At 48.6% G+C, this 26,759-nt stretch overlaps 3 protein-coding genes across 5 annotated transcripts in view; 2 read left to right on the forward strand and 1 right to left on the reverse strand.

Annotated features, from left to right (window-relative positions):
* LOC119433704 (V-type proton ATPase 21 kDa proteolipid subunit c'') overlaps window positions 1-20,279 on the reverse strand; it is a 103,465-nt gene extending 83,186 nt beyond the window's left edge. For 2 of the 3 annotated variants that reach the window (XM_049659205.1, XM_049659204.1), the window contains exons 1-5: window positions 20,071-20,279; window positions 19,783-19,831; window positions 19,223-19,306; window positions 18,473-18,675; window positions 17,242-17,432 (exon numbers count right to left, since the gene is read on the reverse strand). In XM_049659205.1, coding sequence (XP_049515162.1) covers window positions 17,242-17,432; window positions 18,473-18,675; window positions 19,223-19,306; window positions 19,783-19,831; window positions 20,071-20,137 — 594 coding nt within the window. In that variant the 5' untranslated portion in view covers window positions 20,138-20,279. The remainder of the gene's footprint in view (window positions 1-17,241; window positions 17,433-18,472; window positions 18,676-19,222; window positions 19,307-19,782; window positions 19,832-20,070) is intronic. The other variant, XM_037700955.2, reaches the window with a different exon arrangement.
* The window catches only part of LOC119432873 (uncharacterized), a 539,288-nt gene that overhangs the window by 161,196 nt on the left and 351,333 nt on the right, over window positions 1-26,759 (forward strand). The gene's annotated exons all lie outside the window — the stretch shown is intronic.
* Window positions 21,007-24,259, forward strand: LOC119433522 (RNA polymerase-associated protein RTF1 homolog). The gene has a single exon (XM_037700764.2). It carries the CDS (start codon window positions 21,210-21,212, stop codon window positions 23,304-23,306), a length of 2,097 nt encoding a protein of 698 aa, XP_037556692.1. The 5' UTR covers window positions 21,007-21,209; the 3' UTR covers window positions 23,307-24,259.

Consider the following 26,759-nt stretch of genomic DNA (forward strand, 5'->3'; position numbering starts at 1 on the left):
GTCTTTCTATGCGTAAAGTTTACTATCTGTGACTGCACAACATGTTTATTTGTCTTGTTTGACGCATTATATACAGTGACGTTTGCTTAAATACGTAGATTTATTGGAGACATATACATATATTTAATCCTTTGCGGTCCGAAACTTTTACCCACTTTTCGGCTGTCCTGGTCCGAAACTATTTTGCCAGTTTCTGGCGTGGCGAAGAAAAACACAAACTGTGGAACAAAAACTCACAGGACATTTATTTTTTCTCTTGCATTCTGCAGGCAACTCCTCTATCGATATTTGAGCAGCGTGTGATACTGCTCGAAGCATTCTCCTGGGTGCAGGCCAGGGTTGTTACTGCAGGTTTTGCAGAAAAACACAGTTTCCCTCCTGCCTCCGGTTTTTTTCGATCGCTACAAACAGCACAGTCCTTGCTGCTTCGGCCTGGAAGCTTGCAGATGAAATGGCTCCTCCCATCTAGCCTTTCCTCGCACTCTTTCCGTGCAGACGGGCCCCGCTGGCTCTAGCCCCCACGTCACCCACCAGCTGTTGGATGAGGTTGCGGCGATACTACAGGTGTTGCTGTTCTTTCTCGCCATGATTCTGCAGCTGTGTGTGCCTCAAAATAAAGCTATTGACAATGGAAACCTCTAGAAGCCAGAAAAAAAGCTTTTGCCACCATTTCATTGTCTTTCGAGAAAATGCGTAACTCGCACAGTAATGATCCGCACGGCCAACTACACCCATGTTTTCTATGTAGTCACATAAGACCACTGGTTCCTTCGTCACTTTCTTTCCTCCTGCTTGTGTCCTTGTCATTTCTTTCAGTGGTCCGAACTTCATTGTGGGTGGAACTAAGCATCGTCACTTGATGCTTGTCTCGCCAAGTAAGCACCATGCAGGAGTCTCTTTTTCTGTAAGCTGCCACTTCGCCTTTTTCAACTTTTTCTTGACCTGCTGTGGCATTTGCTTGTGATTTAGCATCACGGTACCAGTCAATAGTACTCTCTGTAGAAGTAACTCCTCGGCAAGCATTGGCGAAGTGTAAAATCTGTCGGTGTATAGGTGGCAGCCACTCCCCGGCATAGCTTGCTGCACTTTCTGTAGCAGGTGAAGGGGAACTCGGGGCGGCTGAGACTGTCAGTTGTTGTGCTGCTGTAGTAGGGCTCAATTGCCGAAATGTACCCCGTTTGGCAGTCGGCAAGTGCGTAAACATGCATGCCCCATTTGGTTGGCTTTTGCGGATTATAGCATTTGAACGAGACACAGCCCTTGAATCCAACGGTGCTCTCATCGATGCAAATTTTGGGGCCGGCTCTGAAATGCTCTCTGCATTTTGCGTCAATGTAATGCACAACGTATCTGATCTTGCTTCCACGAATTGCCGGCCGACCTGAAGAGGCATCATGGCATGGGGCAATGTCCAATAGATTTGCAGAAATCTTTTCCGGCAGAAAAACATGCGGAAAGAAAGCCATCTTGTTTACAATATCTTGGCTAAAAAACTCCTTCAGTTCCGGTTTCGGATTGAAGGCCATGTTTACAATTACTGCAAGAAAAGCTTTGAATTCTGTCAAGGTCACGTCTTCGCAGTCCTTCCAAATTGAGTCCTTTGGAAGCTCACCGGCACACAAAATTTTTTCATCACGCATAGCGGTTTGTTTCCGCGCACAATATTGTCCATCAGCTTGTCCGTAAAAACAGCTGAAAATAATCTAGCTCACAGTTGAGATTGTAAGCGCTTACTTGTGATCCTGCGTTCATGACAGTGAAGGGAAATTGAGTGAAATCAGGTACATTATCCGCGTATACCTTCCAGTCCGCAGCACGTGGTCATGAACTGTTCCCTTGTGTGTCAACAAAGGTGCTGTCTCCACCACCGTCGTAGTCTTTGTCACTCGCTTCTGTCGAATCACTGTCATCACTATCTGATGGAGGCACATAATTCTCTTCCTCAAAGTCATCATCGCTTTCACTAAATGCACCACCGTAAAATGCACGCCGTGAAAAAGTGGCTATGCTTCTCAGCGAGCCGCGCGAACGTGCGGTTCCACGCGCAAGTGAGAACGCTCCAAGATCCAGAAGCCGTGCTGAACATAGTGCTGCCACCCTAGTGCAAAAAGAAGTAAACTTCTACAAACAAAGTTCACTTATCTGTGTCATGTATACAAAGAGAGAGTGCGAATCGCAGTGAGAAAAACCGCGAAATTTAACCCCCGAACACCCTTGTTGGGCGATGCCCCACAGCGGACCGCCACGGCCGTGTTGCGTTGCCGGGCCCTGCCCGACAACGGACCACAAAGGGTGTGGGTTCTTGGTGTCTCACAGGAGACCAACCAACACGGGTTCGAGCTTAGCGAGCCACAGGGCCGCGTCAGCCGTCGCCCCCAGCACCACTCGCGCGCGAGCTCAGAGGCCGCAAGGGGCTACCGAGCGACGCACGCAAAAGCACAGTAAAGCCCCGAGTTGACGGAAACCGTTTATTGAATCCGACGGCACCAGCACTGCACAAACGCCCGTGCGGCGGGGAACCAAAGGGGTCACCCGCACCAAGGGCGAAAATACAATAACAGGCACCTACAGCACGTTGTGGCGAGAGCACAGGCTCAAGCTGGGACACGCCGCTAGGAAAAGTCCCGGCGGCTATGCTACTTGCTCTGGCCAATGGGTCAACTCGCGAGAACTCGGGCAATCTCCTTCGGCTTGGGCTTTCGGCAAGTGCGGCTCGGCGTGGTACGACCTCGCGCGAGCACTAGGCACCGCTCGTCGGCTTAGCGTCGGGAAAAGGATCAGCACAAAGTACGCGCTCACTGCACGGGCAAAGGCACCATGTACGAGCTCCAGTCCTAGTCACAAAGGTGTCGGCGGACAAGAGGAAAGCATGTACGTACCCTATGCCGGTCCCGGAGATAAGAGAGCCACGCTCCGCCGCTAGCAGCCGACGCGGCTGCGTATTGACGTCAGTGCCCCGCCCTCGCCGCGAACCACCGCGTGCGAAGCGCCACCGCTAGAACCGGTTGGGTGCGGACGGGGAAAAAAATGCGAGGGATGGCAGAACAGGTGAAGCCCGCACAATGGCGCCGGTGCCTCCCTCAATCCCCACAAGGGTTAAATAACTTGTTACGCGGTTTTGTGTATACAAGCAGTGAACTTTGTTTCCACCGACACTTTTTTGCCCTCTATCAAGTTTTATCTTCGCATTTGTATATTCCATTCTATCTTCGCAAATCTAATGTATATTTTGCAGAACTCCTGCTTTTTATATCTACTCAATGTTGAGACTATAATCTCGGTGTAATTACAATACACGACTGGTAACAGCTGCTCCTGCGCAATCTATTGCAACGAAGGACATCTTCATTGAGGTTTTTCTCTGGCCGTTGCATATGTACAAAAATGTAAACAAGGTTCTTAAATGACAGATTCATCAAAATATTTGTCCTCAACTTGTTACTTTTCATGGCCTTTACATTTTTCATATCAGCTGCATGCACTGCTTTGCTATTTTCGAACTGATATACAGTATAGACCACTTATAACGTAACCGCTTATTGTGCAGGACCGGATATAGTGCGGTCTTTTCAGACTCCCGTTAATTTTCCCATAGCACTCCATGTATACACATATCGCTTATAGTGCAGTTGCAGGAAACGAAATACCGGTTACAGTGTGGCTCCCTGGGAGTACGGAAGTCAGCGGAGGCGGCGAACGCTCTCCTCAAACGGGCGCCCCAAAGAGTGCTCGAGGAAGAAAGAGAGACAAAGTTGAGGAGAAGGGCACGCCGTGCGAACGAACAGCCAGTAAGGCTGAAACCAGAATCTTGAATGCGAGTCGTGAAATATCACGGCGCGCATAGCGAGAGAGGGCCACGAAACTGCCAACGCCGGCCAATGATCGCTTCACGATAACGGCAGTAGACGAAACTTCAGGGAGCAGGCGGCGCCGGCACGGCACGGCGAAAGGCGCACACGGACACCGTGGAATGTGAGGGAGGAGGGCGACAGGGAAGCGGATTTCGCCTCGGCAACTCCGCCGCTTCGATGGCTCCCCTCGCCCTCCCTCGTAGCTCCCTCACTTTCGACTGTCACCGTGCGCTCCAGCCGGCCCGGCGCCAGCTCCCTAAAGTATTTTAGTTTTCTGCCGTTATCGGGAAGCGGGCGTTTGCCGGCGTGGGCAGTTTCGTTGGCCGGCCTGGGACACCGCTGCTGCTTCCCTCTGCACCATAGCCGCAGTGTGTAAGGTCAACACGTGACTAGAAAGTAGCGGAAGCATAAAGGAGAAAGAAGGGTTCACTGCCATTTTCTACGCGTGGCTACGGTAGTGTGGCTGAGACGTCGGCACGTACATGCACGTACCGGCGCAACGCAGAATCGGCGAAAGTGAAACAGTGCGAAAAAAACACGACAAGAAGACAAGAAGGGAGACACACAGAGTAGCCCAAGCCTCTACGGTCTTACAGCGCTGGTGTGTGTCTCCCTTGTTGTCTTCTTGTCGTGTTTTTTCGCGCTGTTTCCCTTTCGAGTATGTACCGACTAGCCCAAGCCTCTACGGTCTTGCAGAATCGGCAACCTTGCCATTTGAGAGAGGGTGAAATTTGCGCCGCATTTTCTTTTTCTTTTTTTTGTTCACGCGCGACATTGAGGGGGCTCTCCTAAGCTTTTACTCTACGACGGTGCCGGAGCAATGCCGGTCGGAGGCGCCGCCGCGTGAATTATTTCGAATTAACGAGATTCGACTGTAAATTGAATGCAAACGTTCTAGCCGCATTCCTCGACTGTCGCATACACGTGGCGGCTCGGTGCACATGCTTTGCATATGTGCGGGCCTTGAAAATTGTTGCTTTGGTTATAGTGCGGTACCGCTTATAGTGCGGATATTCGCGACTCCGGCGACTTACGTTATAAGCGGTCTACACTGTAGTTATAAAGTTTGTGCGATATTTTCTTTACTTATTAAATGGACAAATAAATAATGTGGAAACATTGATATCAGTTATTTCTGCCACAATTTTTGGGACATACGAATATATTCGTTATGAAAAAACGGGCAAGCTTACACTCGATCGTGCAAAGCTTAAGCACAGCAAAACTGCCGATTATTAAGTCTTACTGGGTGCTACTACTAGGTATTAACTTGGTCGCTGCAAGGTATTAACTTGGTTTAACTTAACTACGCATGTAGGGAGGAATTCTCGCGACATTTCGCGTGACTAGCGCTGGACGCGTCGGCGCCTACGAGCGACAGCGTTCCTTGCATGCCATAAACGCAGGCAGGCTAACCAAGGTTAGCACAGTGCCAAGAACGCTGTTATTTGCCGACGCCAAACGCGTTGGCGACATTTCGTGTGACTAGCACTGGACGCATCGGTGCCTACGAGCGACAGCGTTCCTGGCATCCCACAAATGCAGGCAGCCTAACCAAGGTTCGCACAGTGCCAAGAACACTGCGAATTGCCGACGCCGAACGCGTTGGCGACATTTCGTGTGACTAGCGCTGGACGTGTCGGCGCCTACGAGCGACAGCGCTCCTGGCATGCCACAAATGCAGGCAGGCTAAGGTTGGCACAGTGCCAAGAACGCTGTTGCTTGCCGACACCGAACGAGTTGGAGGCTAGCTGCTCGATATTGATACGGAACTGCCGCCACAGTGTGGCTGTACTGAGGAGAAGGAAGACGACGTGTTCCCGCTTGATATGGCGTCGCCAATTTCGCCTCCGTTAGCTTCCCTGTAAATAAACTGTAAATAGCCTTCGGCATCAGCTACACGTAACATTAATTTGGTGGAGGCGGACGTTCCCCGTACTAGTCATGGAGCTTCGCAGCGGTCGCAACGGTGACAGTGCAACTTCGGCTCCTGCTGGCGGCACTTCATCTGTGCAAGCGTCTCCACCTACAGCCCCGACCTACGTCGCCATTTTCCCCCCTCGGGATCCTGGTGTTTCCACCGGAATCTGCAGTTCTGATGTTGACCATTGGCTCCGCTTATACGAACATGTCAGCACCAGTCACAGGTGGGATCCGACTATTATGCTTGCCAACGTTCTTTTCTACCTCGACGATGCTCCACTGGCATGGTTCCAGACTCACAAAGGACATCTCGAGCAGGGATCTCTTCAAAGAGAAGCTCTGTGACCTTTTTGGCAATCCGTTCGGTCGCCAAGTCAATGCCAAGAAAGCCCTTGCCACACGTGTACAGACGTCGACCGAGTCCTACGTGTCATACATCCTCGACGTCTTGGCCCTTTGTGCTAAGGCTGACCCGAACATGTCTCAGGACGATAAGCTTAATCACATCCTCAAAGGCATTGCTGACGACGCCTTCAATTTACTGGTGTTTATGAACGTCACCAGCATCGATACGATTCTCAAGGAGTGCTGCCGTCTCGAGCATGCTAAAAGCCGCCGGGTATCCCAGCACATCCCGCAACTTCAAAACACAGCTGCTACGTCATCTTGTGACGACCTCTTCCACCAGCCTTCCCGATGTGACAACTTGACCCGCATCATTCGTGAGGTCGAGGTAGCACAACCGGCAGCCCCTTCATTCCCGTCACCTGATCTTCTCCTTGATCCAGGCCGTCGTCCGTCAAGAGTTGTCCAATGTTGGCCTGCACTCCATTCGTTCCGTACACTCGGAACCTCTTTCTCCATGCACGTTCCCACCCCGCTCTTCTTACTCCTTTTATGGACAGCGCAGCCCCTACAAATGGCAAATCGTGGACGACAAGCCGATCTGTTTTAACTGCCGACGCATTGGTCATGTCGCTCACCACTGCCACAGCCACTGGACTTCTCCGACACACTATTATCCTGATTACCATCCTCGTACCTCTAGCGCGTCTTTTTCCTTGGCTCCTTCTATGCCCGCCTTATCATCTGACCCTGCGACAATTTTGACATGACCCCGCTACTCCCGCTCGCCTTCTCCCTCCCGCCGTCAATCTCGTTCGCCGCCGTCATGCCGTGCTCCTTCTCCAACCTACTGGCCGCACCCCCAACCGGAAAACTAGACAGTGCAGCTTCTGGAGGTGAAGCTGCAATGACGACATTGGCACAAAATCCTCACTTCACCTTACCAACGAACAAGAATCTTTTGGACGTTCTTGTCGACTATGTTCCTGTGTGCGCATTGATTGACACCGGGGCGCATGTGTCCATTATGAGTGCTGCTCTTCGCCGTAGGCTCAAGAAAGTTCTGACGCCTACCCCGAACCGAGTTGCACGAGTCACCAACGGAGGGACTGTCGCTATTGTTGGCATGTGCTCTGCCCGACTCACCATTGCTGAGAGACTGTGGTGTGTGAAGTGCGCGACACAGTGCGGTGGATTCAAGAGACGAGAAGCAGACGACAAGGAGTGCGCGCGCCGAGGTGAATTCCGTGTTGGCTAAAGACGACAACGTCGAAGAGCGGTCGACACGTGAACGCGCGGCGCAAGAGAAGAAAATAAAAGTAAAAGCATCCAATCGCAAGAAAACACGGAGCTTTGAGCGGCCAATGACCAAACGACAAAATCGGCCAGAGCGCTGGAAAAACGAGCCGCGTTGGCAGAACAGAGAGAGAGTTCCAGAAGCGGCACCAGGAGAAGGTCGGCCACCGGATCGGGGGTTGAAGACGGCCATCGGGTTCCGGACCCGAGCCACCAGGACTTCACCCGGCCGGGGCCTCCTGGTAACACATTCCTGGGCGTCGCTACCCCATCCGTTCGGGAACTGCTGCCCGAGGCGGCGAGGATCTGCGCCCATGGACAGAACGAGAGCTGTCGGGCTACACGCCCGAGTTCCATGACTAGCTGCCCTGCCAGAACGCTGCCCGCCGTCTGCCCCTGTCGCCAAGCCGTCTGCCTTCCTGGGCATCGCTACTCTACTCAGACGCAGACTGCTACTTGAGACCGGCAAGCTCCAGCATCTGTAAGCAGCGGTCGAGCTGTCGGGCTACTGGCCCGAGTTTGCGCCCAGCTGCCTGGCGAGAACGTCGCCTCGCTCTTCACGTGCCGCCAGCTGTCTGTGTCCCCTCCGCGAGCCGGAGCCGATGCGATCGGGCGCTCTACCCAGTCGTCGACTAACCCGTCATCTAGTTGGTGAGACGAACGCCCTTCTTTCGTCGCCTTACCACCACCCTTCCACATCGAACTGTTACACGCGCTGTCACGTATGCCTAGCCCTAGCTCTGTGTGTTGTCTAACTCAGATTTCACTTGTGCCTTCCTTTCTATTTATTTCCTCTGCTCTTCAATTCGTTTCTCCTATTTGCCTTCATAACGTGTGTATTAAATCTCTCGTTCTGCTCTTTGAAACCAACGTCTTCGTCCTCTGAGCCGGTCTCTGCCTCAGAGACCTGCTTTGAAACAAGAACCTGCACATCACAGAGACACACCGTCGTTCTCTTCACCGTCGTTCTCTTCACCGTCATTGAGCAATGCCCTCACGAACTCATTCTCGATCTGGATTAGAGCACTGCACGGGCTCGGGCTTACCCGAAAGCCCGGGCCCAGCCCGGGTAGAGCAGTTTTTTCACGGGCTTGGGCTGGGCTCAGGCACGACGTGTGCTTTTTGACCCGGGCTCGGGCCGGGCTCGGGCTTTCTGGTGGTGTGCATGTAACGTGCAGCGAGTTATTCTCGGGCGTCTCAACTCTGACAAACATGTATTTTTCGGTCTCGGTCCGGGTTCGGGCCAGTTTCGAGCCGGGCTCGGGCCTAAGGTAAAGGGGTGGCGGGCCGGGCCGGGTGGGTAACGTAGATTATTTCCGGGCCCGGGTCTCGCCATAAAAGTTTTGATCGGGCTCGGGCGGGCCGCCCAACGTAAAAACGGGCCCGGGCTGGGCTGAAAAAATCGTCCCGTGCAGTGCTCTAGTCTGGATTTCCTCGCCAGTCATTCTGCTCTCATTGACTATTCGGCCGGCTCACTTCGCCTTGACTTGCCTCTTCTTGCCGACCCTGTGGACCCGCCTCCAAGCCATTTGAGCTGCATAGATTTTATTCACCTACTGCCTCACTCTGTGACACACGTCGACTTGTCCTCTCCAGCTGTACCTGACGGCAATTACATGGTCGCACCAATTCCGGCCGTTATACTTACACATGGTGTTACTGTGCCGCACACTGTGCTTACATTTACTGGCAACCGCACCTGCCTTCCCCTTGTCAATTTCGCGCTAACCGCGCAAGTTCTGCCTCAGGAGATCTCATTGGCTATAATTAGCGCTTTGCAGGACGATGAGGTCGAGCCATTCACAGTCGATGATCGTTACAGCTCAGCCCATACCGTGACGTCTTCGCATGGTACTGACGTCGACATTGAGAAGATGGTTTGCTCTGACCTTACACCTGCTCAAGCTGAAGCCCCTTGCCGCGTTCTTGAAGGCTATCGCAACATTTTTTACTTTGACGAACGACCTTTAGGTCAAACGTCCGCCGTGACCCATCGCATAAATACTGGCGATGCGAACCCTATTCCCCGACGTCCATATCGTGTTTCTGCGTCGGAACGAGCTGTTATCCAACAGGAAGGAAAAGAGATGCTTGAAAAGGACATTATCGAGCCTTCCTGTAGCCCCTGGGCTTCTCCCGTCGTACTTGTCAAAAAGAAGGATGGAACGAGGCGCTTTTGTGTAGATTATCGCCACCTGAACAAACTCACAAAAAAAGGACGTGTACCCCTTGCCACTTATTGATGACGCTCTAGACTGCCTGCACGGTGCCACCTATTTTTCTTCTATCGACTTACGGTCTGGCTACTGGCAGATATCCGTCGACGACATGGACCAAGAGAAGACTGCATTTGTTACCCCTAACGGTCTTTACCATTTCAAGGTGATGCCTTTCGGTATCTGTAACACGCCCGCTACCTTTGAACGAATGATGAACTCTTTGCTTCAGGGGTTCAAGTGGTCCACCTGTTTATGCTATCTGGACGACGTCATCGTTTATTCGCCCACATTGACACGCATCTAGACCGTCTTTCAGCGATTCTTGATGTGTTCTGCCAGGCCGGTCTCTAGACTTCGCTCGCCGCCAAATCAAACTGCTTGGACACCTCCTGGACGCCAGAGGCGTGCAACCTGATCCAGACAAAATTCGCGCCATTACGAACTTTCCTGTTCCGAAGTCTACCAAGGACGTTCGTAGTTTCGTAGGGCTGTGCTCTTATTTCTGACGCTTTGTGAAGGATTTTGCGACCATCGCACCTCCCCTTACCGACCTCTGGAAGAAAGACGTCCCATTTTCTTGGGGTCCTGACCATGCATCTTTTTCGCAGCTCACTACTCTCCTTACCACGCCTCCAATTCTGGCCCACTTTACCCGTCTGCCTCAACGGAAGTTCTAACTGATGCCAGTGGTCACGGCATAGGAGCAGTGTTAGTACCATGCCAGCGTGGACATGATCGCGTTATAGCCTATGCCAGCTGACTTCTATCACCCGCCGAGCGCAATTATTCAATCACAGAGCGTGAGTGCCTCACTCTTGAGAAGTTTCGTCGATACTTGTACGAACGTGCTGAACTCCTCTGTGTCATCACTGATCACCACGCTCTCTGCTGGCTATCCTCGCTCAAGGACCCCACGGGACGACCCGCTCGCTGGGCATTACGCCTGCAAGAATATACCTTCTCCGTGGTATATAACACGGGACACTTGCACCAAGATGCCGTTTTTTTTCCCCGCTACCCGGTCGACGAACCGGCTGATGCGGACGCCATCGCTTCAGTGTTCTCTGTGTCCCAGTTTCTTCAAATCGGCAACGAGCAACATCGCGATCCTTCATTACGAGCCCTCATCGACCGTCTGGAGTCAACCCCTGGCGACGCCTCTCTCCGGATGTTTCTCGTCAAAGAGGGGACATTATACCACCGCAATTTCGATCCACGCAGCAATGACCTTCTGCTCGTCATTCCATCACACCTGCGTTCGAATGTCCTCCGCCTTCACGATGCTCTCTTGGCTGGACACTTGGGTGTCTCACGCACATATGACCGTGTACGCCGTCGATTCTTTTGGCCGGGTTTCGCTCGCTCCGTGCGGCGCTACGTTGCCGCTTGTGAGCCCTGTCAGCGGCGGAAGAAGCCCCCCACACTTCCATCTGGATGTCTACAGCCGATCGACATCCCACCCGAACCGCTTTTTTCGGGTTGGTATAGACCTTCTTGGACCATTTCCTCTTTCAGGCTCCGGAAATAAATGGGTGGCCGTCACTACTGATTACGCTAAGCGGTACGTAATCACCAGAGCCCTCCCGACAAGTTGTGCTACCAACGTTGCTGACTTTCTTCTCTACGACATCATTTTAGTGCACGGTGCTCTGCGCCAATTACTCACTTATTGTGGCCGCAGCTTTCCCTCGGCAGTCGTCGAGGACATCCTTTGCTCCTGCTCGACAAAGCACAAGTTCAGCATGTCCTACCACCCACAGACCAACGGCCTCACGGAGCGCCTCAACCAGACCATCACCGACATGCTTTCGAAGTACGTTGCGGCCGACCACCACGACTGGGATCTTCACTTACCATATGCAGCGTTCGCGTATAATTAATCGTGTCACGACACCGCCGGCTATTCACCATTCTATCTCCTATATAGCCGAGAACCCGCGTTGCCCTTGGACACTTTGCTGCCCTCGCCCGCATGTTCAGCCACTGAATACGCCCGCGACGCGATCGCACACGCCAACCACGCGCGCCAGCTCGCCCGCACCTGTCTCAAGGCCTCACAGGAGCTTCAGAGACGCCCCATGATTGCCACCATCGCGACGTGCACTTTTCTCTGAGGTTCTCTGGTGCCTCTCTGGTTACCCATTCGACGGGTGGGCCTTAGCGGAAAGCTGCTGTCACGCTACACTGGCCCATACCACGTGGTGCGACAAGTGACCGAAGTCGCGTATGAAATCATCCACGCCGACCTCTCAGCGTCATCGTCAGCTGCAAGTGACATTGTTCACGTGGCGAGACTAAAGCCATACCACACACCTGTCACCGCGGATGTGTAGATTAGGCACCGAGACGGTGCTTCTACTGCCGGGGGTGATGATACGGAACAGCTGCCACAGTGTGGCTGTACTGAGGAGAAGGAAGACGACGTGTTCCCGCTTGATATAGCGTCGCCGTTTTGGCCTCCATTAGCTTCCCTGTAAATAAACTGTAAATAGCCTTCGGCATCAGCTACACGTAACAATATCAATTGGCCAGCTTTTTTTTTCTCCTGGCTCAGCATGCCGCGGAGAGAAGAGAGGCGGGGGTCGGGAAGGAAGGGAACTGGCGAGAAGGAGAAAGCACGCAGTCTCCTCCTTCTTTTCCTGGGTGCCATGGCTATGGAGCAGCAGTTTCTTGATACGAACCACAAATTACGGCTGGCTTAAACAGCTTCGCTGTTAAAATACATACTTTACTTGACAATGCGTAGCGTTCAATAATTCGTTTGCAACATCTAATATACAATGACATTAGCAATGCAGTTATTATTCGTGTATTTGATCCCTCGACAAATTTTATAAGGAGGAGGCCGCACTGCAACGACTCACCCTCACATGCTTTCACTTGCACCCAAAGCATACAGCGCGAGGAACAGGATAGGATGTTATCGCACTTGGACTTTAAATGCTGCTTGCTTCAATAGTCGCTCTTCCTCGTGCAACACACGATTTGAGAAGTGCATTCGCAAGCAGATTCTTGTAATTCAACCATCTGTGTTCCCGAAAATTTCTATTTACTGTCTCAGTATTCCTTTGTAGTAGCAGTGAAATTTTGTCATATTGAAATTGTGTATAAACACACTTTCTTATATCAGGGTTCTAAATACATAGTTTCCCATGGACAAGAAGTTATAAAAAGTTGGTACTTCAATATGTCGAGGTTTAACTGTATGTGCACCTCACCATAGACCGTGAATTGAGCAAAGTGCTTCAGACAGTAGAACAGACACCCAATATGACTGAATGGCAGGCACTGACCTTTTCATCAGTGTCAGTTATTGGCAAAAGGCCATAAAGTGAAGAGGTGTTACTGGGCCTTTGGCCAGACATCATATCAATGAAGTGAGCCTTCAAGGCACTTCTAGAATTCTTTAGCAACACCGTCTTGCATTCAGCACTGTGAATGGTCCCTTCAGGCGCGTAGCCAGGGGGGGGGGCTGATGGGGCTTCAGCCCCCCCCGAAATTTTTTCGTGCTGTCATGCACCGCCGACCAAAACAACCACCGGCGCCGGAAATTATTGTGGATTTTGTCTACAATGTCTTTTTCACACTCGAAAGGACATTTCGGCGCGAAAATTGCGAACTCGGGCTGGATTTCGTGCAAACGCCCATGCAACTAGAGTCACATAACGTAAGGAGCCCCAGCCGAGCACAAAGTTTCAAGGGATTTTCAATAGCGAGCGGGCGCGTCGCGGCATCTCGCAGCGGCACCGGAATCTACGGAGCGCATAGATTTCAATTCCGAAACTTGATGGGTATAAAGTTCTCATACACTTTTGACGCGAAAGTGCACTGACATTTCAAAAGGCGTGCTTCTGATTTTTAATTCTGGAACTTTCTGGGTTTAATGTTTTTATAAACTTGGGCCAACATGCACGCACTCGAACGCGCGTGTCTAAGCCGTTCCAGAAATGGAAGCACGTGCTCGCAATCTTGCACGCAGAGGAAAATATTAAATATCACCGCGACTGTCAGCTGGCATCTGATCATTTTCTCCAAACATTTTCAGAAAGCGCGTCCAATGTGATCAATAAGCTGGACCAGGGCGGGCAAAGTAAAATAAGAGAAAACAGAAGAAACTCAACGGCCTGTTTAATTTGAGACAGTTCTTTTTTGCGGGCGGCAAGGTCTTGCTCTCCGTGGCGATAGGGACACTGGTCCTATGGATTTAAGTAAAGCCCCCGCTGAAATTACTGGTATTTCCAGAACGCTTCTTCGCATGCAAGCTGATTGTGGAGATACACATCTGAAGAACCATTTGGAAAGTTGCCCCAGTAATGCCTCGTATTTAAACCAGATGTACCAATCCAAATTATAGAAATTTGTGGTGAAATTACCAAAGAAAGCCTAGATGCAAAAGTGAACGCTGCAGGCTGCTTCTCCGTACTTGCTGACGAAACGACGGATATTGCTAGAATCGAACAGCTTACTGTTTGTGCAAGGTACGTAAACAAGGATGTCAACGATATCGAATGAAGAAAGGAAGGAAAATAAGAGGTGAAAGGCAAAGAGGTTAATCAGGTTAAGGGTCCGATTGGCTACTTTGCACAGGGGGATGGGGTAAGGGCAGAAAATATTAGAAAACAAAAGAAGATTAAAAAGAAAACTAGAAGAAACGTATCAGTCCGCACATTCTATAGTTTTTCACTAAGTCCTGTTTCTTTTAAAAAGCGTAATAGCGCTTTTAAAGCAGTTCTTTCCGACGTCGGCTGGGACCAGGGACCAAGAATTGTGGCTTCCGTAAGAGGACGGCTGTCTACCTTGTCGAGCGTGGTGCTGAGGAAACGATATCGAAGTGTTTTTAGGTTTCTGCACGGGAATAGATGCCCTCTCTCATGGAGACTGCAGGTTATATGTACATGTGTACAAACTAGAGCACTGCACGGGCTCGGGCTTACCCGAAAGCCCGGGCCCGGCCCGGCCCGTGGGCCGGGCCGGGCCAGGTAGAGCAGTTTTTTCACGGGCTCGGGCCGGGCTCGGGCCGGGCTCGGGAACGGCGTGTGCTTTTTGACCCGGGCCCGGGCCGGGCTTTCTCGTGGTGTGCATGTAACGTGCAGCGAGTTATTCTCGGGCGTCTGAACTCTGACAAACATGTATTTTTCGGTATCGGGCCGGGTTCGGGCCTGAGGTAAAGGGGTGGCGGGCCGGGCCAGGCGGGTAACGTAGATTATTTCCGGGCCCGGGCCGGGCCTGGGTCTCGCCATGAAAGTTTTGTTCGGGCTTATGCGGGCAGCCCAACGTAAAAACGGGCCCGGGCCGGGTCCGGGCTGAAAAAATCGGCCCGTGCAGTGCTCTAGTACAAACTGCTGCATATTCTAGTCGCCCTTCCAGTGTCACTGCCAGCGCAGAGATATTTTCAAACATGAGATTACTAAAAAAACCACTTGCGCTTTACAATGAGGAACGCATGGTTATGCTGGCGCTTCTATACGCCGACAGAGACGTCGCCATCAACGTGTCGGAAGTTACTGAACGCTTCACTAAACCTCCCCGCCGAGTAAAGTTTATCGTTTAGATAGCGAAGCAGCAAAAATCAATGCCTGTAAAAATATGTGTTCCTTCACGTTCCTATATAAGCTCGTAATTATGAAAACGTATGACTGTTCATTAGCTTTTAAAACCACAGAAATTTTCACCATTTGTTGTAACAGTTAGCATGATAATCAAAATTATCCTGGGAATACAAAAATTACGGGGACATCAATAACCAATTTTGACAAACCTTGCTCATTGAAAGCCCGGAACACGCGGCGTTTCCCCAAAACGCACTCGGATGTTGGGTAAATCAACTTGCCGCATCATCTGTGGCTTTCGTTTGTCCTTTTCTTTCCTTTTTAGCTACATGGATTTACTTCTTTTTTTAAACGAAGCAATAGCCTTCTTTGACTTGGGGTGCAGAATAATTGTTGCCGCTGTGCAGGCAGTTAAAACATGCATTTTCATATTGATTTCTGCATTCTTTTTCTCTTATTCTAGCCACATGGTGCTGTCGCGATCGCAGCATGGCCCAAATGCATATCACAATTTCTGAGATCATAGTTTTGTTCTTGTCTGGATCAGAATCAGAATCAGAATTTGATTATTAAAGGTTGGGATCGTCTGTCTTTATACTCGTATGCGTGAAGTTTACTGTCTGTGACTGCGCAACATGTTTATTTGTCTTGTTTGACGCATTATATAGAATGACGTTTCCTTAGATACGTAGATTTATTGCAGACTTATACGTATATTTAAATATCTTGTTGCGAGGTTTTGTGTATACAAGCAGTGAACTTGGTTTCACGCGACACTTTCTTGCCATTTGTATATTCCATTCTATCTTCGCATTTCTAATGTATATTTTGCGGAACTTCTGCTTTTTATATGTACTCGTTGTTGCAACTATAATTTCGGTGCAATTACAATATACGACCGGTAACATCTGCTGCTGCGCAATCCGTTGCAACGAAGGACAGCGTCATTGAGGTTTTTCCCAGACCGTTGCATATGTACAAAAATGTAAACGAGGTTGTTAAATGACAAAGATTCATCAAAATATTTGTCAACTCGTTCATTTTATGGCCTTTACGTTTTTCATACCAGCTGCATGCACTGCTTTGCTGGTTTCGAACTGATATAGTTCTAAAGTTCACGTGATATTTTTTTTTGCTTATTAGATAGACCAGAAACAAACAAAAAAAAACAAAAAAAAACGCGGAAGCACTGATATCAGCTATTACTGCCACAATTTTTGGGACATACGAAGCTATTCTTTTACGAAACAAACACATAATTTACTTGTCTTGACTGTGCGTAGCGTTAAATAACTCGTTTTCAGCACCTAATATACAATGGCATTGGCAATGGCAATGCAGTTATTATTGATGTATTTGATGCCTCGACAACTTTTATAAGGAGGAGGCCGCGTTGCAACTTGAGCCCCCCCCCGAAAAAAATTTCTGGCTACGCCACTGGGTCCCTTTGAACACAAATGTGTATATAGTCTCATTGTACTGCCTCCCCCTCACCACACCTCCTCTTATCCCCTTCCTTCTGAGCAAAGTAGCCCACTAGAGAACTGCTATATCTCAGACCAACCTCTCTGCTTTTCCTCGAACAAGTTCACTCTCTGTCGCCACAGATGGAAACGAGCTACTGTGTAGATGTCGACTAGTACTGCTACCTGTCACTGTACATCCAGATAAACCACGCAAACATTTATGCCAAGTGCTTCAATGAGGTATACAGACAAAGAAAAAAGACAGCCATTTTGCTGTGTAATCAAAGTGAAAATAACGCAATTGTAAGTGATATATGCTTCAGCGCCTTCCTTGTGCATGCTATGATCTTGCATTCCAACCAAAGAAGGCAAAATTTTTTTACAGCGAACAACTTTGCAAAACATAACGCAGACAATATTTGAAATTGTTATTTATACAATACCTCCATTTCTTTTTACCAGAAATGTGTGGAAGAGCCACCCTTGTCTGCACCACGGAAGGAGTTAAAGTTGTTGAAATAAAGATTCAGGTCACTGTGCATGTTCTAGGGCAGAATTGCACTGCACATTGAGCAAATAGAACCTGGCTTACCATGATGACAGCCACAATAAGGCCAAAGAGGCCAATGGCGCTGGCAAAGATCTCCACAATAAGCAGCTTGACAAAGAGCGCCGGGTTGGCTGCATCAGCTAAGGCGGCGCCTGATCCTACAACACCCACAGACATCCCACAGAAGAGGTTGCCCAGGCCAACCACCAAGCCTGCTCCAAACATGATGTAGCCTGCAAAGACAAAAAAAGCAGCATGGATTGATTATTGGGTTTTGATGTTCAGAAGCAACACACAGGCTATGATAAATGCTGTAGCAGAGAGCTCTGAATTGGCCACTTATTGAATGCCTGCAGAATGTTTTTGATTCAAGCTATTTCCTACTTCAGGATTAACTTTGTGGGCTTCTTACAGAAGACTTAATTGGGCATCTGGTGCAAAAGAATGCCTTTATATGCCCCCATTTATGACAACTGCAATTTGAGCAAGAATAGATGAAGTCGTGAGAGTTTCTTAGAATGCTTAGCCTCGCTAGAAATTGAGGTGTGCAGCTTGTTTTCAAAGTTAGAGTTTGTTTAACCACATGGTACAAAAAAAAAAAAATGTACTTAAGTTGTTAGGTGAGATGGGAATAAAGCTGTGTTACTGCAGTTTGAATGGCCCCCATCACCCAGAAAAAAAAAAAAAAAAAAAAAAAGAAGCATAGGCTATAGAAAGCAACAATACATAAGGTAGCGTACATGTGGCCTTACACAACATACAGAATTAATAAATCTTTAAAGTAATACAAACAATAACTAGATGTTTATAAATGACACAGCACATCATTTTAAATAATGCCAGTTTTAGATAGAACACGTAAATTCTCTGTTGTTAATTTTTACCTGTTAAGCACATTTGGAAGTAAGAACAGTTTCAATTTCATAGTTTGTAAGAGGTCATAGTACATACCAATTTTCTGCATGTAAAGTAAGGCGACAGGCAGGATTAGGTTGCAAATTGGCTAAAATATGTATGTATCTACTACCGGTGTCTATTGCCAGTATTTGGGTGGAAGAGACGGCGAAAGGCTAACATCTTTTTTCGGACAACTACATACAATTCCAGAGTCTGGCTTTTAAGTGTCTCCTTTCAATTTATGAACAAGCAGAAGGGAAACGGAGGGGCTCAAGATTTTTGTTAATCGCGACTTTATAAAGCCAGCAGGTAATGAAAGCACTAGGGTAAATAGCTGTGTTTGAAATTGAAATGTAGAAAATGATGACAGCCATACCAGACATGTAGTTAAGCGCCTTCTGTTTGTAGTCGAGAGTGTCGTCGTTAAATCTGTTGATCTGGCCCTGAAGCACAATGGCCATGATAATTCCATAGATGGCCACTGCCTCACAGAAGATAATGGAGACCAAGTTCTTGGTACGAATGCGTGGAGCCTTCACACCTCCACCCACAATGCTCACACCTGTTGTGAAGATGCCACTGCACAAGAACACATGTCCACATCAGCAACAAACATAGGCCAATTTTTGACAACTTAGAAAACAGAATAACCGACAAAATACTGCAAAGATTTTTTTATTTAATTTTTTTCAATAAGAAAGCAAAGCCAAGCCTGCACCCCTCAAGTATTGCAAGTGAGAAGAAACTACCATGGTAATACAAAATCTCGAAACAGAAATTGCAAACAAGATTTACTGGAACAGTGTCACGCATAGAGTGATATGCCACTCCAGTGTCTGCTTTCTGTTAAGCTGTGTGATGTACGACATGCTGCCTTCCGTTTGCAGTGTTTGTCTGTCATTGGTTCAGACAGCAATGCTACGGTGAGCAGTTTTTAAGGGATGTTGACAATTATAAAGAACAGAAATGTTTAAAAATCAAGCTTAAGCACATGCTGAGGCACTTTACAGTTATACCTTTAATGTCTTCCTAGTCTACCAAGGGTGTGGTGGTGACATAAATGAGGAGGTCAATGGCATGACAACATTAGCTGTAATGCACAATGCCAACACATGCATATGCCTACCTGGCTGCGCCAACAACAGATAGTGATATGGATAGACCAATCCCAAGACAGCACCACATGTACGGCGAGATTCCTTCCAAGAACCTGTACAGTAAAGAGCAAATGTTGAATAACGCACAGAATGCACAAGGTCGGCAGCATGCAATTACATGCGGCAGCGCTCTTAAAGCAAAAGCAATTCCAAATGATACGTCCTAGAAGTATCGAACGCGTTCGATACATATTACACTGACCGAAACTTTTTGTTAAACTTTCATGACAGACAATTAACGCAGGCGAACAGAAATTTCCCCTTCTGCTACCCAGTACTGGTAATGCAGGCAGCTGACCAGCCGAATGAGTCGTGTTTAAAAATGTCCATAATAGCTTCAATAATTTAATTTTCAGTAGTAAGTAAACAGGCGTAAAACAAAAATAATCGCCGATAGCTGTAATAAACAAGGCGTGTAGTTAAATTTGAGATATTTGCTGAGCGTGCTGCAATACGCCCGTATCGATTATGTATATACACATCTCTAATGCTCGAATGAAATGAATGCCGCTTACAAAGTGCCACTTACCATCCAAAGTCTAGCCTCGACCCTTTGCCTGAGAGAATATAGTACAGTGCTGGAAAATGAAGATAAGAAACGACATAACTGTAGCAGAAGCGATTTTATGCGTGCGAATTGACAACTGCTCGGATCCGAAGGCACCAAGAAGGGCAATTTACTGCTTAAGGCAGATAATTTCATCAAAAGTACGACTATTAACGGTCTTTGCAAACAATTCTGCAGGGTACTTCGTACGATAACTTAAATAGAGCAAATTCAGGCGGGTTTCTGTTAGCAGGCTGAGAACCGCCTTACCAATGCAAAGGATCACGAAGCTGGTTATGCTGTACACGGTGTACTGAGTCTTGGCTAGCAGGCCCATTCTGTTCTACTTGCTTCTTCTCACACTTAAATCTCCCTAAACAATAGTTGTATGCGGTTGAAATGACGAAAAAAAGCCGGCCTCAACTTCGCTAAGCACCTCAGTCGAGTCTCATGACATTCGCAACCAGCAAAACGTGATGCGCACCGAAACGGAAGTAGCACATTTAGAGCATGTAGGGTTTTAATTTGTTGATATCGGAATTCGCGCCTGTGGCATGGTTTGTGAGCAGAATAAACATTTGTTGATAGTTCGCAATAAAATGTCCAATAAAAGGCAGAACAAACAATGGATGTTCGTTGACCGCTGCTCTCGCTGCTCGACTGTTCCGCCGGCTACGCCGGCCGAGCGCATCCGCGCAAAGCTTTTATGAAACTGTGAAAACTGATGCTAGAGTCCTTGCTTTGTTCTGCTTTGCGTGATGGCACACAGCAGTATACCATAATGTGATCGATTACGTTATCCCATCTGTAATTAACTCAAGCAAGCTGCATGTAGTCAAGGCTGAAGTTGCATGCTTCAGCAGCGTCTGCAGATTCACGCAGTTTCTGTGTGGTCTGCGTATACATATCGTCTGCGTGATTATTTTAAATTTCCTTGTTCATATCAATATGTCCAGTTCTTTATTATTCTATTTCATTATTACTCCATTGTACTATGTTTTATCCCATGAATCTTCTGGTAATCAGATTTTCCCCCCCAACTGCGAAGGAAATCTTATCGTCTGCCGGCTGTACTCGTTTTCCTTTCTTGCACCGCTCTTCCTACTGTATCTCGTGATTGAAATGAGAAGTAATCATTTGCAAATTTTGTTTTCTTCTTTATTTTCGTGAATTTATGCATTTACAAACAATGTAAACGATTCCGCGCATCGTTTTGGGCGGCCATGATGGACGGTAGACGCGAACGTCCGGGACAAGTTGTTCAACCACGGATATCACGCGTGTGCTTCACTGAGACCGTGTAGCGAGAGCGTGGCGATAGTAAGTCGCAGTTCTCTCATCTGGAAGCGTAAGCCCGCGAAAATCTGCTCGGTATATCGTCACTGTAAGTTAGCCCTCCTGCACGCAACATGGTGAAGCGCAAGAACCGGGTGGTGTTGGAGTCCAGCAGTGGGGAAAGTGACAGCCCCGACGACTTGGACGGTGAGCTGCTGCTGCTCGCCAAGAAGAAAAGGTCCGAGTCGGAGGGCTCGCCACAAAAATCGCAACCCGAGGAGGGCTCCAAGCCCAGCGGCGCGGCTGCGTACAGCGACTCGGAGACATCGGAGAGCGACGACGACTGGACTGTGGACGGTAAGGGAGGCGCCAAGGCGCGCAAAGGCAAGCTGTCGAAGAAAACGGCTCGGAAGAACCGCTCGTCGGGTAGCGAAGCCGAGAACAAGAGCGGCGTGTCGTCCTCGTCCGAGCCAGAGGAGGGCGAAGTCTCGGACTCTGGCGGCGGTTCTTCGGCGCCGGCCGGCGGCAGCGGCAGCGAAGACGACGATGACGACGATCCCGAAGAAGAGGAGTTCAACGACGGCTACGACGAGAACCTCATGGGCGATGAGGAAGATCAGGCGCGGCTAGCACAGATGACAGAGAAAGAACGCGAGCAGGAGCTGTTCAACCGCATTGAAAAGAGAGAAGTGCTCAAAACACGGTTCGAGATCGAAAAGAAGCTGAGGCTCGCCAAGAGGAATGAGCAAAAGCGCAAAGCCAAGAAGGAGGAAGGCGGTTCCGCTAGCAGCAAGGGTGGCGAGGGCGTGTCAGCCAGCTCTAGGTGCAAAGAGAGACGCCGCATGGTAGAGGAGCGAAAGGACAAGCTAGACAAGAAAGCGCAGGCCATCAAGGATCTCAAAGCCGAGCGCGAGAAGAAGCGAAAACAGCTCCAGGAACAAATGCAGAAGGAGGAGGAAGAAAAGGAGAAGCGCAAGTCTCAGGAAGAAGAGGAGTCCCAAGCCCAGACGTCCAGGAAGCTCAAAGCTAGTGACATCTACTCGGACGATGACGACGACGATGCATCGGACAGAGATGATGATGAGCAGGACGACCAGGCCGGAGGCGACACGTCCGAGCGCCGGCGTTCTTCTTCCTCGTCCTCGTCCTCTGATGAGGAAGAGTCAAAGCCACAAGCAGCTGCCACAAAGGAAGAGATAAGCAAGATACGGCTGTCACGTCACAAGCTGGAGCGCTGGGTGCATGCACCATTTTTTGCAAAGACTGTGATTGGCTGCTTTGTGCGTATTGGCATTGGCTCCAACAACGGTCGCGCTGTGTACAGGGTGGCACAGATTACGGATGTGGTTGAAACTGCGAAGATCTATGTCCTGGGTCGCTGTCGCACCAACAAGGGCCTACGCTTGAAGCACGGTAAGCAAGAGAGGGTATTCCGACTTGAATTTGTTTCCAACCAGGACTTCGCAGAATCGGAGTTCATAAAGTGGAAGGAAGTGATGGCTCTCGAGGGGGCTTCGTTCCCCACCACAGAAGAGGTCACACGAAAAGTCAAAGACATCCAGGACGCGCTGAATTACCAGTACAAGGAGTCAGATGTGGAGACTATTGTGAGTGAGAAGCAGCGCTTCCGGCGCAATCCACACAACTATGCAGTGCGAAAGACTCAGCTTATGAAACAGAAGGAAATGGCAGAGCAGAAAGGAGACCAGGAAGAGACACAGAGATTAGCTGGAGAGCTGGAACAGCTTGAGGAACGTGCCCGTGAGTTGGACAAGCAGCGTACGAGCACTATCAGTGCCATTAGTTACATCAACGAGCGAAACCGGCTCAAGAACATTGTTGAGATTGAACGTGCCATCCTTGAAGAGGCCAAGTTAAACAAGGAAAAGGCTGATGACCCTTTCACGAGACGAAAGTGTGCTCCAAGTCTTGTCACCAAAAAGGGGCCAGCAGAGGCCAAGGTAGCTGCACCAGTGCCCACAAAGAAACCAGAACAGCCAGCAGTTAATACAGCTGCAGTTGAGCCAACTCGGAAGCAACAAGATCAGCAACCTCGTCGAAACGAAGAAGACATGTTCTCCGCGCATGACTTCGATATCAAAATCGACCTGGACATTTCGGTCTCCTCAGCACCTTCGGCCGTAGCAAGACCATCAACAGGGGCGAGGCCAGCTGTTCCCAAACGTTCCCTCAACTTGGAAGAATATAAAAAACTTCGGGGACTTATATGACCTTTGCCTTCTCTGCATGTACTGCCTCTTGCATGGGCAGCAACTGTCTGTGTCTGTGCCGTCATTCATTTTACTGCTCTGAGCACTGTGCTGTGTGATCATCTTGTTCGGGTTTGTGGTGGCCATGTACATATTGCTTGGGCACTCTTGTGTTGAGGAATTACTTGTGCCACTTGATTGTGAACAGTGTTTTGTATGACTGCTAGACAATGTAGAGAGGAGCTTGTGCGGTTGCTTTTGAGTTTTTACGCTAGCGTCACCTTGTGCAGGCAATGAATTTATTGCATTGCGAGAGCCCTGCAAGCATAGCTGGAGTTTCTTTTTTTGGGATTGTTGCTAGCAGTTGCATGTAAAACGTGTTTTTACACTTGTTTTCTGTGAAGTCTTACTATTCAGTGCTATTGTGGGCATGAAATATCTTTAATCCCATTGAGCAGCAAGCTGATTGTGCATTTTTCAGTTTTCTTTTGTCCTGCATCTGCCACAACCTTGACAGTGCCATGTAAAGGCTTGTTGTACCTGTGCACAGCAGGTACTTAACAGATAATTGGACGACTGAAGATCACTGTTGCTTGATGTAGCAGCCAATGCAAATATGTACAGTCGGAACAGTGTTGTGAAAATCGAGATGTCCGTGCTATTGTAGTTGGACAGTATACTTGTGGAGAGTCAGCCACTGTGTAGTGCAGGCTTCATTTAATTAAGGTGCAAAAGATTGTATAAATGACAGGCAGCAGGTATGGTTTGTCACCTTACATATAACCACCATGGGCACTGTACATATCCATTAAACTCTACGAAATGCGGCATCTTGCCAGTGCATGCCAGCTGGCACCTGGCTCTAAACACTTAGTGTCTTGTTTATGCATTTTTTTTCTTTTTTTCATCTGCCATTAATGTTTAGAATAGACTAAAAACTCATTGCTGCAATAAAGCAATACATGACTTATCCACTTTTTTTGCATCTTGTGAATCATTATGCAAATGTAGACAAGCCACATTGTTTTAAACTAACAATTTGTCACTTCTGTTCATTTTATATAAATTAAGTTATGCCTTGTGGGGCTCCTCACTCAGCTTGGGCATTGCAGACAGGCAGTCGCAGTGCTTAGACCACAGAATGATGGTCATGTCTGCAAAGTATTGCACCAATCCACGCTGTGATAAATGACAAATTGAAACACTCATTTCCTTGAAGGCAGTCTCAACGCGACAGAGGTGATGTCACACACCTACTGGCTGCAGCAGGGACAGCTCGGGGATTTCTGTGAAAAGTGGAGCTTGCTAATCCGCCACTGTATATGTGCAGCGAAGCAATTAAAGGGACCCTGAAACTATTTTTTGCAAACGTATTGAGTCATTAGAGTAGGTCCTTCTGATTATCAATTGATGCATCTAAGCGCTCCACATAAAGCGTGTAATTTATTATGAAGTTTTAAAAAGGTACATCGCTACCGCTTGCAGCACGCCAATCGGCCGAGTTTTCAGCCGCCCCTGACCAAGTGACTCGATTTGACCATATGACGTCAGTAGGGCGATCTATCCGATTGGCTGCCCAGGGCGCGTCATCGATCATTTTTCCAACATTGTGGTGAACAAATTTTGTTTGTAATAGTTTAGATGTTAATTTGTTTCTATAAAAAGAAAGTAACAGAAAGAATGCACAAGGATATGTATCACTACACTAAAAGCACTTGTGGCCCAGAGCAAGTGTCGTCTGCTTGTGTTACAATGTGATCCGTGTTGACGAGAGCTGCACGGTCAGTGTTGGTCTCGTTCCTTCTTTCCGCATGGACCATGGTTTGCCTTTGCGTTATGGGCTGCAAACGTAGCGATCGGCGACATGTCAAGCGGCGACATCATGCCCCTCTGTAAGGCAACAGACAAGCGGAGTGGCTGCAGCGCATTGGACTGTCGGTATCGAAATGGCGCCAGCATCCAGGCGCGTAGCCAGGGGGGGGGGGGGGGCTGATGGGGCTTCAGCCCCCCCCCCGAAATTTTTTCGTGCCGGCATGCACCGCCGCCGGGAATAATAATAACAATAATAATAATAATTTATTTCCCATGAAAAGAATTGCATGGTGGGGTTCTGGATAAAAAGTTGCACGCAGGCAACTTGACCAGCCCAAAAACCCATTGAAGGCAACAGAGGGTGTCGGGCGCTCACATGTGAGTAAACAGATGGGAAGGTGTCAATTTACAAAAAAAAAATGTGTATACGAGACAGGTAGTAATACACTTTAACAATTAGAAAAACTAGTAGTCTGCATTAACAAGGAAAAATTGAATTTATACATGAGCAATATAGATTACATAAAGAAAGTCTTCTTATACGAAAACAGGAAGAAAAATAGGGGGGAAAAAAACATAACATAGCACTATATTCAGTGCAGCATAAACCAAAGCAAATAAAGGGGGGGGGGGGGGGGGGGGAAGTCATACAGTATTGCATATGAACAAACTCATTAAACAACAAGGATTAGTTTGACTGAAAGCAGTTGTGCTCAGGTGTCCTAGTGTCATAGGCTGCGAAACGTTCGTGTAGGCGAGCTATGTTCAATCATTCTGCATTCTGTCTACAATGTCTTTTTCACGCTCGAAAGACATTTCGGCACGAACATTGCGTACTCGGGCTGGATTTCGTGGCACCTGGGGTGGATTTCGTGGCACCTGGGGTCACGTGACGCAAGGAGCCCCATCCGAGCACAAATTTTCAAGGGCTTTTCGATAGCAAGCGGGCGCGTTGCGGCATCTCGCAGCGGCCGCGGAATCTACGCAGCGCATGGATTTCAATTCCGAAACTGTATGGGTGTAACATTCTCATAAACTTTTGACGCGAAAGGTGCACTGACATTTCCAAAGGCGTGCTTTAAAAGATTTTCAATTCTGGAACTTTATGGGGTTAATGCTGTTATAAACTTGGACCAACATGCGTGCACTGGAGCCCTCGTGTCCAAGCCGTTCCAGAAATGAAAGCACACGCTCGCAATCTTCCACACACACGAAAATACTAAATATTACCGTGACTGTGAGCTAGCAGCTGATAATTTTCTCCAAACATTTTCAGGACGCGTGCCCAAAGTGATCGATCAGCTGGACCAGGGCAGGCAACGTAAAATTTGAGAAAACAGGAGAAAGGAAATGGCCTATTATTGAGGAAATTCTTTTTGCGGGCTACAAGGTCTGGCTCTCGTTCGCCACAGGGACAGTGGCCCTATGGATTTAAGCATAGGCCGCGCTGAAAATACAGGTATTTTCAGAGCGCTTCTTCGCTTGCGAGATGATTGTGGAGATACATATCTGAAGAACCATTTGGAAAGTTGCCCCAGTAATGCCTCGTATTTAAGCCCAGATGCACAAAACCAAGTTATAGAAATCTGTGCCGAAATTATCAAAGAAAGCCTAGTTGCAAAAGCAGGCTGCTTCTCCATACTTCCTGACGAAACGACGGAC

This window comes from Dermacentor silvarum, chromosome 11 (assembly GCF_013339745.2).
Source record: "Dermacentor silvarum isolate Dsil-2018 chromosome 11, BIME_Dsil_1.4, whole genome shotgun sequence".
NCBI classification, from domain to species: domain Eukaryota; kingdom Metazoa; phylum Arthropoda; class Arachnida; order Ixodida; family Ixodidae; genus Dermacentor; species Dermacentor silvarum.

Coding starts and splice junctions, on each gene's coding strand:
- LOC119433522 (XM_037700764.2), top strand. CDS start 21,210: ATGGTGAAGCGCAAGAACCGGGTGGTGTTGGAGTCCAGCAGTGGGGAA.